The sequence below is a fragment of the Schistocerca americana genome, chromosome 7 (genome assembly GCF_021461395.2).
Source record: "Schistocerca americana isolate TAMUIC-IGC-003095 chromosome 7, iqSchAmer2.1, whole genome shotgun sequence".
NCBI classification, from domain to species: Eukaryota; Metazoa; Arthropoda; class Insecta; order Orthoptera; family Acrididae; genus Schistocerca; species Schistocerca americana.
In genome coordinates this window covers 471,487,230-471,505,888 of record NC_060125.1, presented here as the reverse complement: position 1 = coordinate 471,505,888, position 18,659 = coordinate 471,487,230, and the positions used below count along the sequence as shown (strand labels likewise).

Genomic DNA, 18,659 nt, shown 5'->3' with positions numbered 1-18,659 from the left:
TCCCAAAAGAGTACAATGCTGGTGAACGCACAAGCGTTTCGGAGCACACCGTCCAACGTTCACTGTTAAACATGGAGCTCCACAGCAGACCACCCCTACGTGTTCGCATGTTGAACCAACGCCACAGTCATTTACGACTGCAGTGGGCGCAGGACCATCGGGATTCGCCCGTCGATCTATGGTAACGTGTTGGCTCTTCGGGTGAATCGCATTTTTGCTACACTAGGTCGATGGTCGTCTCCACAAACGCCATCATCGAGGTTAGTGGCAACTCGAAACGTGCAGCGCGCCGCGGACGCAGGCTTGTGGGAGCAATGTTATGCTACGGGAGACGTTCTCTTGCACTTGCATGTGACCCGTGTTGGTAACTGAAGACACGCTGACAACTGCGAACCACCTGCATCCCTCTTCCCCAACAGCAACGTCATTTTCAAATGGTTTAAATGGCTCTGAGCACTATGGGACTCAACTGCTGAGGTCATTAGTCCCCTAGAACTTAGAACTAGTTAAACCTAACTAACCTAAGGACATCACAAACATCCATGCCCGAGGCATGATTCGAACTTTCGATCGTAGCGGTCTTGCGGTTCCAGACTGCAGCGCCTTTAACCGCACGGCCACTTCGGCCGGCGCAACGTCATTTTACAGCTGCACAAATGTCCGCGTTCCGGAGACAGAACCGTGCTGCAGTGGTTTGAGGAGCATTATAGTGAACTCACGTTGATGTCTTGCCGACGAAATTTGGCTGATGTAAATACTATGGAACCCATCTGGGCGGCTATCGGGTGCCATCACCACGTACGCAAATCTGCGATCTTTAATTACGCGAATTCACGAAAAAAGACGAAGTAAATTTCCAGAATTCGAAACCAGAACAGCTGTTAGCATGAGTGACATAAAAGTAGATATCTTAGGTGTTGCGAAACAACTCAAGTCACTTAAGAAAGGCAAGTCTTCCGGTCCGGATGGTATACCAATCAAGTTATTCTCAGAGTATGCAGACACAACAGCGCCTTTCTTAGCAATCATATACAACCACTCACTTGACGAGAGGTCAGTTACTAAAGACTGAAAAGTAGCACAGGTCACACCAATATTCAAGAAAGGAAATAGGAGTAGCCCATTGAATTACAGACCCATATCACTGACCTCAATTTGCAGAAGGATTTTGGAGCATATACTGTACTCGAACATTATGAATCACCTTGAAGAAAATGACTTATTGATACATAACCAATACGGATACAGAAAATATCGTTCTTGTGCAACACAGCTAGCTCTTTATTCCCATGAAGTAATAAGTGCTATCGATGAGGGATCTCAGATCGATTCCATATTCTTAGATTTCCACAAGGCTTTTGATACCGTTCCTCACAAGCGATTATTAATCAAATTGCGTGCCTATGGAGTATCGTCTCAGTCGTGTGACTGGATTCGTGATTTCCTCTCAGAGAGGTCACAGTTCGTAGTGATAGACGGTAAATCATCGAGTAGAACGGATGATATCTGGTGTTCCGCAAGGTAGTGTCATAGGCCCTCTGCTGTTGCTGATTTATGTAAATGATCTAGGTGATAATCTGAGCGTATTTGCAGATGACGCTGTAATTTACCGTCCAGTAAAATCATCAGACGATAAATTCCAATTACAAAATGTTCTAGAGAGAATTTCTGTATGGTGCGAAAAGTGGCAATTTGCACTAAACAAAGAAAAGTGCGAGGTCATCCACATGGGTACTAAAAGAAATCCGAGAAATTTTGGGAATACGATAAACCGCACAAATCTAAGGGCTGTCAATTCGACTAAATACCTAGTAATTACAATTACGAGCAACTTAAATTGGAAAGACCACATAGATAATACTATGGGGAAGGCGAAACAAAGACTGTGCTTTGTTGGCAGAACACTTAGAAGATGCGACAAACCCACCAAAGAGACAGCCTACATTACACTTGTCCGTCCTCTGCTGGAATATTGCTGCGGCATGGGATCCTTACCAGGTAAAATTGACGGAGGACATCGAAGAACTGCAAAGAAGGGCAGCTCGTTTCGTGTTATCGCGCAATAGGGGTGAGAGTGTCACTGATATGATACGCGAGTTGCGGTGGCAGTCACTGAAACAAAGGCGGTTTCCTTTGCGGCGAGATCTATTTACGAAATTTCAATCAGTACCTTTCTCTTCCGAATGCGAAAATATTTTGTTGACTCCCACCTACGTAGGGAGAAATGATAATTATAATAAAATGAGAGACATCAGAGCTCGAATGGAAAGATTTAGGTGTTTCTTTTTCCCACGCGCCATTCGAGAGTGGAATGGTAGAGAAGTAGTATGAAAATGGTTCGATGAACCCTCTTCCAGCCACTTAAGTCTGAATTGCAGAGTAACCATGTAGAAGTAGATATACAGTTCAATAAGTAATGCAACACTTTTTTTTTCTGAAACAAGGGTTGTTTTATTCAGCATTGAAGTACACCAGGTTATTCCCCAATCTTTTAGCTACACAACACTATTTTTCAACGTAATCTCCATTCAATGCTATGGCCTTACGCCACCTTGAAATGAGGGCCTGTATGCCTGAGCCAACGTCGTACTGCATCAATAACTTCTTCATCATCCGCGTAGTGCCTCCCACGGATTGCGTCCTTCATTGGGCCAAACATATGGAAATCCGACGGTGCGAGATCGGGGCTGTAGGGTGCATGAGGAAGAACAGTCCACTGAAGTTTTGTGAGCTCCTCTCGGGTGCGAAGACTTGTGTGCGGGAACAAACCTTTGAATATCCCAACTGGTGAACAATTGTAACAGCACTACCAACAGAGATGTCAAGTTGAGCACTCAGTTGTTTGATGGTGATCCGTCGATCATCTCGAACGAGTGTGTTCGCACGCTCCGCCATTGCAGGAGTCACAGCTGTGCACGGCCAGCCCGCACGCGTGAGATCAGACAGTCTTGCTTGATCTTGTGGCGATGATGACACGCGCTTTGCCCAACGACTCACCGTGCTTTTGTCCACTGCCAGATCACCGTAGACATTCTGCAAGCGCCTATGAATATCTGAGATGCTCTGGTTTTCCGCCAAAAGAAACTCGATCACTGCCCGTTGTTTGCAACGCACATCCGTTACAGACGCCATTTTAACAGCTCCGTACAGCCCTGCCACCTGTCGGAAATCAATGAAACTATACGAGACGAAGCGGGAATGTTTGAAAATATTCCACAAGAAATTTCCGGTTTTTTCAACCAAAATTGGCCGAGAAAAAAAATGTGTTGCATTACTTATTGAACTGCCCTCGTAGATGTAAATCTGTGCATAGACATCTAACGCCACATACCTCCACAAACCTAGCAACAAACTTCCGGATCATCAGTGTATATAGTTCAGTCTTTCAGAAGCATCATTATTTCAGGTGAACTATGCTTGTTGCATTTATCTGTATACGTTTAGCGTCCCCACTGAATACTATCTCACAAGCTCGATAAGAGCTGCAAAGCCGATTATATAAATGTTTCGCAAGTCCGTAGACGAACATTCTTCCCCCAGCACCGCCCTCAACGAAGCCAAAGTACCACTTGCTTCAACGTCAGCCAGGTTACGCGAACATTCGTAACCCTGCACACGCTATCGCTCACGTGCCACGCGATCCCATTGCTTCCAGTTTCCGCTCGATAGAAGGCCACTGCTGTCACACTTTAAACATTTACATCCCAGATGATGAACACAAAGGAACAGTAGTTAACACACCCGACTCGTTTTGGAGAGTCGTTGGGCCAGTTCTCCCTTTGTCCAAGCATGCATTGGTCTTCTAAACTGGTTACGGCCGGCGTCGGGGTGGTCTCTACGAAAGGCGTGTCACTCCCTACTGGTTTTGCTATGCTGATAGTTAGCAAAAGAAAGCTGCCGAAAGTTAATTCATGATTCTCGTTAGTAGACAAGGACGATCGGTACGGCAAGGGAGATGTCAGAGATTTTTTTTTGTGTGTGTCATCAGTCTTACGAATTGTTTGATGCAGCCTACCAAGACCTCCTCTTCTGTGTCAACATCTTCCTTTCAGAGTGGGGCTTACCCCCAACGTCCTCTGTGATTTGTTGGATACATTCCAATCTCTGTCAACAGTTTTCATCCTCCATGGTTTCCGCTAGTACCATGGTACTTGTTTCCTTATGTCTTAACACATGTCCTACCAGCTTATCGATTCTTTTCTTCGACGTTTCCCACATGTTCCTCTCCTCACCGATTATGCGGAGAACTACCTCATTTCTTACTTTATCAATTCATCAAAGTTTCAGCGTTCTTCCGTAGCACCACATCTCAAATGCGTCGACTCTCTTCTGTTATGTTTTTCCCACAGTCCACGTTTCACTACAGTACAATGCTGGGCTCCAAACGTACATTCGGAGGCATTTCTTCCTGAAATTAAAGCCTATGTTTGATACCAGTAGAATTCTCTCTTCCAGGAATGCCCTTTTTGCCAGTGCTACTCTGCTTTTTATGTCCTCCTTGCTCCGTCCGTTACGACTTATTTTGTTGCCTAGCTAGCAGAATTGCTTAACTTCATCCACTTCTTGATCCCCAATTCTGATGTCAAGTTTCTCGGTATTCTCATTTCTGCTATTTCTGATCACTCTCGTCTTTCTTCAATTCACTGTCATTCCATAGCGTATGCTCATTAAAGTGTTCATTCCATTCAATAGATCCTGCAATTCTTCTGCACTTTTACTGAGGGTTGCAGTCTCATCAGCGAATTTTATCATTGATATACTTTCACCCTGAATTTTTATCCCACTCTTGAACCTTTCTTTTTGTATCCGTCATTGCCTCATCGATATATAGATTCGACAGTAGTTGTGAGAGGCTAAATTCCCATCTTACACTCTTTCCGATCGGAGCACTTAGTTCTTTGTTCTCCATTCTCAGCGCTCCGTCTTCGTTTTTGTGCATATTGTTATTAATCGTCTTTCCCTATAGTTTACACCTATTTTATTGAGAATTTCGAATATTTTGCACTATTTTACATTGTCGAATGATTTTGCGAGATCGATAAATCCTATTAAAGTGTCTTGATTTTTCTTTAGTTTTGGTTCTATTATCAGCCGCAACGTCGCAACTGCTCTCTGCTGTCTTTACCGCTCCTAAAGCCAAACTGCTCGTCATCTAAGAGATCCTCTGTTTTATTTTCCACCCTTCTGTATATTATTCTTGTCAACAGCGTTGTTGTATGAGCTGTTAAGCTGATTGTACGATAGTTTTTACACTTGCCTCCACCCTTGCTATCTTCGGAAATGTGTGGATGAGGTTTTTCCGAAAGTGTGGCGATAAATCTCCATTCTCATAATCCTACAAACCAAATGAAACAGCAGTTTGGTCGTCACTTCCCCAATGATTTTATAAATTTCGATGGAATGTTATCAGTCCCTTCCGTCTTATTTGATCTCACGTCTTCCAGTGCTGTCTTAAAATCTGACTCTAATACTGGAACCCATTTGTCTTCCACACCGATTCCCATTTCTACCTTTATCACATCATCAGTCAGTTGCTAGTTGTCAAGGCCTTCAGTGTACAGTTTCCATCTATCCTCTCTTTTCTCTGCACTTTTACTGTTGATGTCGTTGTTTTATATTTCACCGAAAATTGCTTCGGATTTTCTATAGGCTGAACCTGTCCTTCCGATGACCATTTATTTTTCGATACCTTCACATTTTTCCTGCAACTATTTTCCAGTATCCAACAGTGATTCGGGCTCCCTTCCCAGCCCAGCTATCGATGTGGAGGAGAGGTCAGAGACAGTTAGGCTTCTTGCGACGATCACAGTTTGCTCCCTTGGCCGTGTGTCGTCACTCATTTGAATGATCATAAAGTGTGGTCTACTGGCATAAAGTAGGAAAGAAAACTTTTTAGACAGCTTTAACTTCCATAAACTTCCCAAAAATTTAATTCCCAAGTGATTTGTACTGCTGTATTTTTGTCCCTCTAATAACATTTTAGCACCTTATTGTTTAGTCAATCAATTTAAGCATTACTTTTGTTAGGTAGTGTTTCTTACCAGATACCTTCTTTGTACCTATATTTTTCTGTCTCACTTCTGTGGTTACACATTTTAGCCGGCCAGGGTGGCCGAGCGGTTCTAGGCGCTACAGTCTGGAAGTGCGCGACCGCTACGGTCGCAGGTTCGAATTCTGCCTCGGGCATGGATGTGTGTGATGTCCTTAGGTTAGTTAGGTTTAAGTAGTTCTAACTTCTAGGGGACTTATGACCTTCAAAGTTAAGTCCCATAGTGCTCAGAGCCATTTTTACACATTTTAGCATGTCCATTCCGCTTCAACTGAACCACCTACTGTGGTATTCATTATTGCAGTATCTACACCCTTAGAAAAGTTTGCAAGCACATCTTAATTCCTCAATCGTTCAGCATCCCACTCTTACCACAATGATTCTTCTGAACGTTTCCCTTAAACCTCAGCCTGCACTTCATCGTTACTAAATCATGTTGTGATCAGAATTTATATCTGCTCCTGTACTTGCTTTACAATCCATTATCTGATTGCGGAGTCTCTCTCTTGCCCTGATCTAACGCAGCTGGAATCTTCTCATGTCTCCAGGACGTTTTGGGTATACCACCTTCTCTTGTGATCTTTGAACAGTATCCGCTGTCACTAGGTGAAATTTAGTGTAGAAGTTAATCAGCTCTTCTCCATCTCATTTCTATTACCGAGCCCATATTCTCCCATAACTCTTTCTTCTATTCCATACCTTACTACAGCCATCCAATCGTTCATGAATATTAAATTTTCATCTCCCTTTACATACTGAGTTACCTGTTCAATGTCCTCATACGATTTCTCTATCTTCTGCTTGTGAAGTCGGGATCTATACCCGAACTATTGTTGGTGGTGTTGTCTGTTGCCAGTACTGATGAGAATAATTGTATTACTAAATTGTTCACAATAAGTGACTCTCTTCCCTGCCTTCCTATTCCCGATGAATTCTCCTCCCATTACACCATTTTATGGTGCTGTTGGTATGAACCTATACTTGTTTGACCAGAAATCCTTATCTTCTTCAATTTAATTTCCTTGACCTCTACCGTATCTGGAATGGGCCTTTGAATTTCCCTTTTCAGATGTTCTAGCTTCCCTACCACTTCTGTCCATACTCCAACGCCTAGGATGTTACCCTTTACTTGGTATTTCAATCTTTTTCTCGTGGCCAGACTATTACTGGATTTATTTGGATTACCGTATTTGTCAAACTCACTGTTGCATTTTAACATAGACGAACGTATTGTTCTTAATCATAAATATGAGCCAGTTACGCCTATGTCTTACAAACTAAAGACAGTTAAACTCGACACAGGCCAAAATGAAATACCAATTGTCACACGTTTCTGTATGTGTGTCTGTTACACATATAAAACAGAAACACAAGTGTAAATTCGAATATCAGGGATCTCCTCCAAATCCACTTTATCAGTTTCAGTTACGTTTGGCACAGAAACAGCAGGTCTCACGAATATCAGTACTGTGGAGTTTATAACCTCCTAGCTCCAGTAAGAGTGGAGACACGGCAAAAAAGTGTCTCTCCAAGCCTCTGGTGTATAAGCTGCCCTGCTCAAAAGGCTTGTTAGAAAAATATTGGCCTGCCAAATCAACCTGCTTTACAGGGAGCAAGAAACGGTTTTTCGGATCTTTCCATGTACTCAGACCTACGTGACAGACATGTTTTGCTGGAGTAGTATTGGTCTGCTGTTCATGGTGACCTGTATATGGGAGGGAGATGCCTGAGGCACGTGGAAAGTGTAGAGGGGTAGTGGCCAGGTGGAAAAGAAAGAGCGGAGGTGAAGATGGATAGAGAGAGCGGGGAGGAGGATGTGGGTAGAGGGAGGGAAAGGAAGATATGATCAAGAAATGTGGGAGGAGACGGACCAAAAGAAGACGATGAGGTGATGAAGAGGAAGACAGAGTGAGGGGGGAGGCAGGCAGAGGTGGGAGGATGAGGTGGACAGGCAGAAGGAGGAAGATAAGGAAAGAGAGAGAGGGAGGAGGAAGTGTGTTCAGTATCTGTGTCGAAGGGAGCAGCAGCGGGGAAAACGCTATATCTATATACAACAATGCAATCCGAGATACCCTGCAGTCAGGGCTGACCGGCGAGGTAGACGCGAAGGCTGCCGCAGTATTCATTCTTATAATATTCACACGAATCTCTTTCCCGCTCACTGCAATGACAGCTATTGTTGAGGTCCTGTTTACGGTGAAAGCGAACACTCAGCTACTACCATTGGGCCACACCTACCAGAAGACCAAAACCAACTTCTCTGATACAGCACTCTCGGTGCTTAGACATCGACAATGGATATCTGTACGTACTCGTGAGCTGCATGAGTAAACAAGCAATTACTCAAAATTAAGAATTCATGGATTCCTTACAAAGGGCACTAGCAATTTCAATCCCTATGCTTATCCTATACGAGCTTGTGCACCATCGCCGACGAAAGTTTAAACCCCAATCTTTCTTCCCCTTCATTTTTTTTCCGCATAGCTATGCGACTTTCTAACGATAACGCCTTATCATAAGGCATTCAGAAACAAAAGAGCCGGACTCCAAGTACTTAAAGCCGCTGAAGGAATCGTAGTGCCATTCCCTACAGTAGAATGCGTTGTCTAGAGCTGTAAAACTACTGTAGGCTGTCGTAAGTAAAAACAGACTACGGCAGTTTTCCTAGTAGTCTTGGTCTTGGTAACAGTGTTATCTGTACATTAGGTATGTTGCATACCTATCAAAATGGCTCTCAGCACTATAGGACTTAACTTCTGAGGTCATCAGTCCCCTAGAACGTAGAACTACTTAAACCTAACTAACCTAAGGACATCACACACATCCATGCCCGAGGCAGGATTCAAACCTGCGACCATAGCGGTCGCGCGGTTCCAGACTGTAGCGCCTAGAACCGCTCGGCCACTCCGGCCGGCGCATACCTATAATTTCAATCGCTTTGTTTATGTATGCGATAAGTGTCTTACTGGACGCACCTAGAAGCCGGATGCAGTGAACTGTATAGGAACTGAGCGAGGATGTACACTGATCAGCCAGAACATTATGACCATCGACCTACAATCGATATAAACCCATCCAGGCGGTAGAAGCGTCACCTGGCAAGGAATGACTAGTCAGAGACATGCACGCTGAATGTACATTCATGCTCATAAATTAAGGACAATTGCGGCGCATACCTATAATTTCAATCGCTTTGTTTATGTATGCGATAAGTGTCTTACTGGACTCACCTAGAAGCCGGATGCAGTGAACTGTATAGGAACTGAGCGAGGATGTACACTGATCAGCCAGAACATTATGACCATCGACCTACAATCGATATAAACCCGTCCAGGCGGTAGAAGCGTCACCTGGCAAGGAATGACTAGTCAGAGACATGCACGCTGAATGTACATTCATGCTCATAAATTAAGAACAATTGCAGAATGTGGTGCCACACAACGTGGCACTACACGAAACTGGCGCTAATAGCATAGGCACATAGGGAACATACACGACACAGATCTGTAAGTCAACGGTATTGGTGATAAGTTGAGAAAACTGCCCCGAAACACATGTTCCACAAAATGCTACTGTTTCCTGCGCATGTACCCTGACATCAATATGTGGTATGATCACCATGCACACATACACAGGCCGCACAACGAGTTGGCATACTCTGGATTAGGTGGTCGAGCAGCTGTTGGGGTATAGCCTCCCATACTTGCACCAGTGCATGTCGGAGCTCCTTAAGTGTCCTAGTGGTTTGAAGACGTGCAGCGATACGTCGACCGAGAGCATCCCAGACGTGCTCGATGGGGTTTAGGTCTGCAGGACAGGCACGCCACTCCATTCGCCTGGTATCTTCTATTTCAAGGTACTCCTCCACGATGGCAGCTCAGTGGGGCCGTGCATTATCATCCATCAGGAGGAAGGTGGGACCCACTGCACCCCTGAAAAGGCGGACATACTGGAGAAAAATGACATCCCGATACACCTGATGTTACAGTTCCTCTGTCAAAGACATGCAGGGGTGTACGTGCACCAATCATAATCCCACCCCACATCATCTAACCACGACCTCCATACAGGTCCCTTTCAAGGACATTAAGGGGTTGGTATCTGGTTCCTGGTTCACACCAGATGAAAACCCGGCGAGAATCACTGTTCAGACTATACCTGGACTCGTCTGTGAACATAACCTTGGACCACTGTTCCAGTGACCATGTACTGTGTTCTTGACACCAGGATTTATGGGCTCTCCTGTGACCAGGGATCAGTGGAATGCACCTTGCAGGTCTCCAGGCGAATAAACCTTGTCTGTTCAGTCGTCTGTAGACTGTGTGTCTTGAGACAACTGTTCCAGTGACTGCGGTAAGATCCCGAGCAAGGCTACCTGCGATACTCCGTGGCCGTCTGCGGCCGCTGATGGTGAGATATCGGTCCTTTTTGTGGTGTTGTACACTGTGGACATCCCGTACTGTAGCGCCTGGGCACGTTTCCTGGCACGTTTCCTGTCTGCTGGAATCGCTGCCATAATCTTGAGATCACACTTTGTGGCACACGGAGGGCCCGCGCTTCGACCTGCTGTGTTAGACCAGCACTAGTCGCCCTAGTGTTCTACCCCTCATAACGTCATCAATGTGTGTTCTTTGAGCCATTTCCAACACACAGTCACCATTAGCATGTCTGAAAACGTCTGCACACTTACTCGCTGCACCATACTCTGACATGCACCAACACACCTCTGCTTATGAGGGACTGCTGCCAACGACACCGTGTGAGGACCGCAGGTCAAATGCACCACATGGATGACCCCGAGGTGATTTAAACCCGCAAACCGCCGACCAGAGCGTTGTTTCCCCATGTATCAGCATTATCCTTAATTTATGAGCATGAATGTAGTATCAGTTAGCGTGCTGTCCGTGTGTGGAATGGGGAAGATGCGATCAGACTGAGTTTGACTGAGGGCAGTCTGTGATGGCCCACAGGCTCGGCATGAGCATTTCGGAAACTTCAAGACTTGTTCGGTGTTCGAAGAGTGCTGTGGTGAGTGTCTTAAACATGATCCGAAATCAAGGGGAAGCGACATCCAGTCGTCGTTTGGTTGGGCGTCCATCCCTCATTAGAGATGTCGGACGTCTTAGGCTGGGCACATTGACAGAATGGGACAGGTGGCGAAACTAACATCAGGCTTTAATGCTGGGCTGAGTACAAGTGTGTCTTCACACATAGTGCACCCAACACTTCTAAGGATGGGCCTCTGCAGCCGAAGATTCATGCGTATGCCAATGTTGTACACCACGACTTCGGAAACTACGACTGAAATGAGCACGTGACCATCGGCACTGGACGTTGGCGTAGTGACTTGGCGTTGCATGGTGTGATGAATGCCAATACCGTCTACCTTATCATAGCGTGTAGGCTTTCACGGCCGGCGTCTTCAGTAATTAAAACTTCCGGGCTAAGAGGCCGTGGTCCAATAGTAGAAATACTTCTCCCTGACGTTTCGTTGCCAGCTGCGGGCAACATCATCTGAGGTGAGTCTACGACTGGCTGCTAGGCCGTGGAGGTCCTGTTTATATAGAGCGCGTAGAGGGCGCCACCACTCGTCACGTGTTGACAACAGTAAAACTATCTCTGGCTGGCGTCATTACTCTCGATCGAAGGTAATCGATTGTCACATCTTTGGTACAGAGTCGATCGCCATATCTTATCTAGCTTCAAGCCTTCTTCTTTCCTGTTAAAATTATTGTGGTGTTTAAAAATCTCTACAGCCTCTCTATACATACGTGCATAATAATGCGATGTCTTAGCTAGCAAGCTCGTCTCACTAAATTTAATTTCATGGTCACCCGTTTCAAAAACATGCTCCGCTACAGCCGATTTGTCCGTGTGCCCCAGTCGACAGTTCCTTTTATGTTCAGTTAGGCGAGTATTGATACTTCTTTTCGTGGTTCCAATGTAAACCTTCCCACAACTACAGGGAATCTTATAGACACCAGGAGTAGCTAAAGGGTGTCGTGCATCTTTCGCCGATCTTAAGCATTCACTAATTTTCTTGGTGGGTCTGAAGATTGTATCAACTCTGAACTTGGCCAGCACTTTCCCGATACGGTCCGTAATATTGTGGATGAATGGAAGAAAAACTTTCCCCACCGATGGTTGTTGTTGTTGCACGTTTTCGGACATTTTTCTTCTGGGATGGAGTGCTCTATCTATCTCCTTGTCAGCGTACCCATTTTTCTGGAAAGCGGTTCGCAAGTGGTTTAGTTCCTCTTGCAAATAAGCTGGCTCACAGATTTTATTAGCCCTGTCCACCAATGTCTTGATGATGCCTCTCTTCTGCCTGGGATGATGGTTTGAATGCTTATGAAGATAACGATCGGTATGCGTATCTTTTCTGTAGACTTTGTGACCCAGAGTCCCATCTGCTCGTTTAATTACTGAGACGTCCAAAAAATTTGTCTGTCCATTACTTTCTGTCTCCATAGTAAATTGTATTTTTGAATTGATGCTATTCAAATGCTTCAAAAAACGGTTCAGTTCTTCTTCACCGTGATTCCATACGACAAAAGTGTCGTCCACATACCGATACCACTTCAAAGGCCTTTTTCTGGCTGACTGAAGTGCTTGCTGTTCAAAAAATTCCATAAAAATATTAGCAACGGCTGGACTTAGAGGGCTACCCATTGCCACTCCATTAATTTGTTCATAGAACTCATTATTATACTGAAAATAAGTCGTGGAAAGGCAATGTCTAAACAAAGCTACTATATCAGTCGGAAATATGTCAGATATGCAAGCAAGAGCTTCGTTGACAGGAACCATGGTGAACAGAGACACCACATCAAAGCTGACAAGAATATCACTGGGGCTGACGGTAATCTCCTTCAATTTTTCGATGAAGTGCATAGAGTTTTTAATATGATGATCAGTTTTTCCAATGAACGGTTGTAACAAGGTGGCAAGATGTCTAGCCAGCTCTTGAGTAGCCCTCTAAGTCCAGCCGTTGCTAATATTTAAGACATCGCATTATTATGCACGTATGTATAGAGAGGCTGTAGAGATTTTTAAACACCACAATAATTTTAACAGGAAAGAAGAAGGCTTGAAGCTAGATAAGATATGGCGATCGACTCTGTACCAAAGATGTGACAATCGATTACCTTCGATCGAGAGTAATGACGCCAGCCAGAGATAGTTTTACTGTTGTCAACACGTGACGAGTGGTGGCGCCCTCTACGCGCTCTATATAAACAGGACCTCCACGGCCTAGCAGCCAGTCGTAGACTCACCTCAGATGATGTTGCCCGCAGCTGGCAACGAAACGTCAGGGAGAAGTATTTCTACTATTGGACCACGGCCTCTTAGCCCGGAAGTTTTAATTACTGACCGTCTACCTTGTTTGTGATACTGATGGGAGAGCACGAATCTGTCGTCTTCCACGGAAACAGCTCCTTGACATCTGTACTGCGAGACAGAGACAAGCTGGAAGTGGCTCCATTATGCCCTGGGGAACATTCACGTGGGCATTCGTCGGTCCAGTGCAGCTCGTGAAAGGTATCATGACGGCAAAGGAGTATCGCACAGTGGTTGCAGACCACCTACACCCTTTCATGAGGATCATGTTTCCCGACGGCAGGGCATTTTTCAAGAAAATAATGCGCCACGTTTTGACCTAGCCAATCAAATCGTTGCACGCACAGTTTCAAGCAACCAGTCAGAGACGGTGTCGCCAAACATATTTGTCATTTGGTTTCCTAAAAACAAACAAGAGAGCTACACAAACATTGAGCATGAGACGGTAGCATGCGAAAGGCTGAGCAGTCTCGTGCTTTATGATCTACGTTATGAGAAAAACTAACTGTATCTGGTGGTGGTGGTGGGGGGGGGGGGGGGAGTCGCTCTTGAATTTGCATGCACACCGTCCTGATTGGCGAACTTCATTGCTAATTAACTCGGAAACGGCGCAACTGTTTGATTTTTTCCTTAACAGTTATTCTCAGCGCAAGCAACCCTGCAACATCCTGATAAACTATTCAGCCTGTTTCTGACCGCCCTGTGTAATAACTCTACAGTTTACAGCATTCTCATGAAACAAATAAATTGTTCCAATGATTAATGAGCATCCGACAGTAACGGCCCAACAGTTCTACAATGAGACGAGCGTATCGCTTCTCCCATGACAATAGTTCACTTATTTAAACAAAATCTTCTGGTCATCCCATGAGAATATGAAGTGCATTTCCTTTGTCGAAGATAAGGAATTTGTGAAATTTCCTCACTTTTCACTGAGGCATAGAGACTGTACTTGCTGTTTTTTTAAAGGGCGAATTTTTAGTATTAAGGTGGTTCTTTCAGTACTCCCGAAGACTGAATTTATTTAAAGAAAGCGTTGTTGCTTACCTTCACCGAATTCCGTAGGGTGGCCGACCGAGATCATCCAGGTGGCGTCCATGATCTCCCAGAGGCTGCCTGCCTGCGGGAAGATGGATCACTGCGTCACAACCAACGACATTCACGTATCAGGTGTCTCATCTAAGAGTCGTCGGGTGCATTTTCTCGTGTGTTTCGGCAGATACTCGCTACTTCGTTTTTTGCAGTGTGAGGATGGAGCCAGCCTGAACAATTATTCCTTACCACGTTTCGGTCATGCAGGTGTGTTGATCAAATGTTTAACGATCTTTCGGTGTCCTTTGTCGTTATCGGTAACGTTCACACTTATAGAGAGCGAGCCACCTAGCCAAAGTACTAATACAGCCGAGTCCTGTACTACTATCTCTAAAGGTATTCGTGTAGAGTGTAGCTTTGGACGAAAGTGAAATATGGTCGAAAAAATTCAGACAAGAAGAGAATTGAGGCGTTTGGAAAGCGGCATTATGGAAGAATGTTGGATGCATCATATGACTAATGAAGGGCACTCAGTCAAACTGGGGAAAAACAAATTTGTGGCACAACTTGATTTAAAGAAAGGATAGGTCGACAGAACAAATCCTGCTGCATCAAGCAGTGGTCAATTTGGTAATGGAGGAAAGTGTGAGAGGCTAAAACTGCAGAGCGTGACCAAGGTCTGAATACAGCAAGCAGGTTGAAGTGGCTGTAGCTTGCAGTAACCATACTGAGAAGCAGAGTCCTGTATAGAATAGACTAATGCAGGGAGTGTATCAGTCCAGTCTTCCAAGTGAAGACCACAATAACAAACATGAAAATGTCTTCCGTATTGTACTGTGCTCTGAGGTTAAAGAAGCAGCCACATGTAGTGTCCTCTGAAACTTATTAGCCACACATTTCTTGCCCGACTCGCCCTCCACGTGTACCAGACTGCACCGCTCTGTCTGGTCTGTCGCCACTGCCTTGCAGCAGCGCTATTCAATCGCTGCTGGAGTATTGGTTATTCTAGCCTGCCCGGCTACCCGTGCGGTCTAATGCGCTGCTTCCCGAACGGGAAGGCATGCCGGTCCCTGGTATGAGTCCGCCCGGCGGATTAGTGTCGAGGTCCGGTGTGCCTGCCAGCCTGTGGATGGTTTTTAAGGCGGTTTACCATCTGGTTCCCCTTATTCCGCCTCAGTTACACTGTGTTGGTGTTTGCTGCACAAACACTGTCTCCACATATGCGTGCACCATACTTACTCTATCACGCAAACATTTGGGGTTACACTCGTCTGGTATGAGACATTCCTGAGGGGGGGGGGGGGGAAGGAGGGGGTCCACTGTGGGGGCCGAACCGCACAATAACCCTGTGTTCGTTGTGGGGCGGCGGTAGGGTGCGTGGACTACTGTGGCCTGTTGTGGGGTTGTAAACCACTGACGGCCACAGCAGGACGATGCCTCTCCATCGTTTCTAGGTCCCCAGTTTAATACACAACACACAGGTTATTCTTCCTAGATAACTTTCCCTGTCAAGCTGAAGAGCACAACAGATCATTCTACAAACGTTCCATCTAATGGGGCCATAAATTTCCACCGTAAAAACATTTTGTTTGTAATGAGTAACAAACCAACACTTTTCGTCGACTCTGGACGTCGTACGAAACATGTGGTCACAAATATTTTCTTCGTATGACTCCATATATACACTGCCAAATCGAAAGTGTATATAGCTGCCAAAACACCAGAGAAAATGCTTTTGATGTCTTGTACTAAAGGTTTCGTGTATGAGTGAAAATTTTTACCAACGCTGGGAATTGAACCCCGGTTTCCTGCTTACTAGGCAGGTGCGTTAGCCACTTTGGCACGGCAATTTACGTAACTATCCGGATTACCCTAGCATGCCTTGCTCCTCGATCCAAATTCTTACTGCCGCCACAGTCTACTTTAAATTCCCCCTTACGCACGAACAGAATTGCCAGGGCCCTCTATGTTCTCGAATAGCGCCTCAGCGTCGAACGCAAATGGGGGATACAGGCTGCAGTCCAGGTGCAGATACTTATACAAATGAAATGGCACAATTTCGATCAAGGAGGGAGGCGTGCCAGGATAAACTGCACAGTTGCTCAAATTGCTGTGCCAAGGTGGCTTAGTGGCTAACGATCCTGTCCAGTGAGCAGAGGACGTGGGTTCGATTCCCAACCTTGGTGCAAATTTTCACTCGCTGTTTCAGTCTATATACTTAAAATCATATCAGCTAACAATACAAGAAACGAACCGTGACAAACTTAAAATATATTGCTCGATAACGTGTACCATAGGCCATGTTTTAATACGCCAAGTCTTTATGAAAAGAAAGTACTGCTGTAATATGACTGCTGTCCTTAAGAACGCGCGCGGCTGTAACGTTGCTGAGAATGGTGGACAGCATAGTTATACCCTGTTCATAGGCGTCCGCAAGGGAGAGGGACAAGGAGGTGGTCTTGATGACCACCCCCCCCTCCACACACACCCTGGAATCTGGCTATAGACTTCTTATTCACTAGTGAATTTCTAGCAATGATTGTCTGTGACGCTACTAAACTCCAGATTAATATTGTCTGTTGTGACAAGCGGTAAAGAGTAACGACCTGTCTTAGGATATTGTTAGTACTCATGCCACTGACCAGAAATTATTGTTATTTCTTGGCGTGGTGGCAGTTTTGGCGCTATTTGGCAGTCAGGATGGATGCGAACCTTTAGAGAACAATGCTGAAATAGTACCATCAACCTTTTCTCTGTTTCTTTCTCGTACATGTATCTTCCAGTTGCAGAAAGGGACCGATCAAAACACCCTGAAGTACGGATTCCAGTATAACGTAAGCTTGGTAGCAGTGTACGTGCCTGTCATCCACTCCAGCTTCCACAAAAATCCCTCTACACTTGCCTCACATTGGAATCTCAATACCAGTTCACCGTTCGTCTGTGAACAAACAAGATCCATAAAGGCTTGTAAATTCTGCATTCAGTTTCATGTGGCAGAGCTGTGGTAGTAGACTCTGAAGAACGCAGCCATCTGAACTCAAAGCCTAGTTTACACGACGACACTAGGTTGCAGGCAACTGCGTTACTCGTCACTGCGCATGCGTGCCGCGCGTTTGCGCAACTCGTTGGTGAAACTGAACACTTTCGGCACGTTCCAACTTTGGCGACACTAGTTGCATGAGTTTTAAGGTTATGTGTGTTTGCAGAGCTTAGACAGACTGAAATATGAAGTGGTGAACGGAGAGTAATGTTCGCTTTTTGGATATCTATGCTTTGCATAAGTATTTGTGGGATTTCAGCGATGCTGATTAGAAAAATAAGCAACATATTGCTGCCGCTGAGACCGTCATGTGCGATCGTAACGTAGATGGTTTGACAGTATCTGAGCTGCAGGGCAAAATCTATTGAGTTAGGAGCACATACACAACTGAATTAAGAAAAATACAAGCAAGTGTAATTCTAGCTGTGGCAATGCTCTCGTCTACAAGACTAAAATCCCATCGTTCGAGTTGGCCAACTCTATGTAAAGGAATATTGTTGACAGGAGGGAAGGCTATACAAATTCAAGAAGCTGCATTCTTTATTCAATATTCATCTATTTAAAACGTCGCTGCGATGCTCCGCATTCACATATGAAAGAATTTTGAAATATTGCCACTGTAACGATCTCTCTTCGAGAGAGTCGTCTGCAAACCATTGTCTACTTAATGTGGCCTGCTTCGACTAATTATAGTTCCTAATGTTAGTAATTATTACTGTTAATGTTAATAAATACTGGTGTTAATGAAATAGCGTCATCACCAACTAAAACCATATCTTACAGCAAGCCGAGTGTTCTCGATTGTAATGCACGCAATTTACGTAATTTCAGATCTGGCGACAGTGCTTATGCATTACAGTACCTTTATTCCTTATCGCATGATTAACTCTATTTAGAAGAAACGTGAACAGTTCTGGTGATATTCTAAGGTAATTAAAAGAACTTCTTGGATCTTAAAGTTATAAATTATTTCAGCAAGGATGCTGAGCAACCGAGCTGACGTCTTTTCTTCATCCAGTCACGAATCGAAACACGTTTCTTATTTTTTTCTTATGCACCGATTCCATGCAACAAGCTTTAACTCCGATCACAACTCGTGAGACGTGCAGCTGCCAAAACTTTCATTTCAGACACGACTCAGGGACCCACAATTTTTTTTTTCCTTTATTGAATTTCGATTCCCCCCGAAGGAGGCGG

The 18,659-nt window shown here is 44.8% G+C and overlaps 1 protein-coding gene across 1 annotated transcript in view; it reads right to left on the bottom strand.

Annotated features, from left to right (window-relative positions):
- LOC124623023 overlaps positions 1-18,659 on the bottom strand; it is a 199,862-nt gene that overhangs the window by 105,552 nt on the left and 75,651 nt on the right. Inside the window, exon 3 of the mRNA XM_047148813.1 lies at positions 14,438-14,510. Coding sequence (XP_047004769.1) covers positions 14,438-14,510 — 73 coding nt within the window. The remainder of the gene's footprint in view (positions 1-14,437; positions 14,511-18,659) is intronic.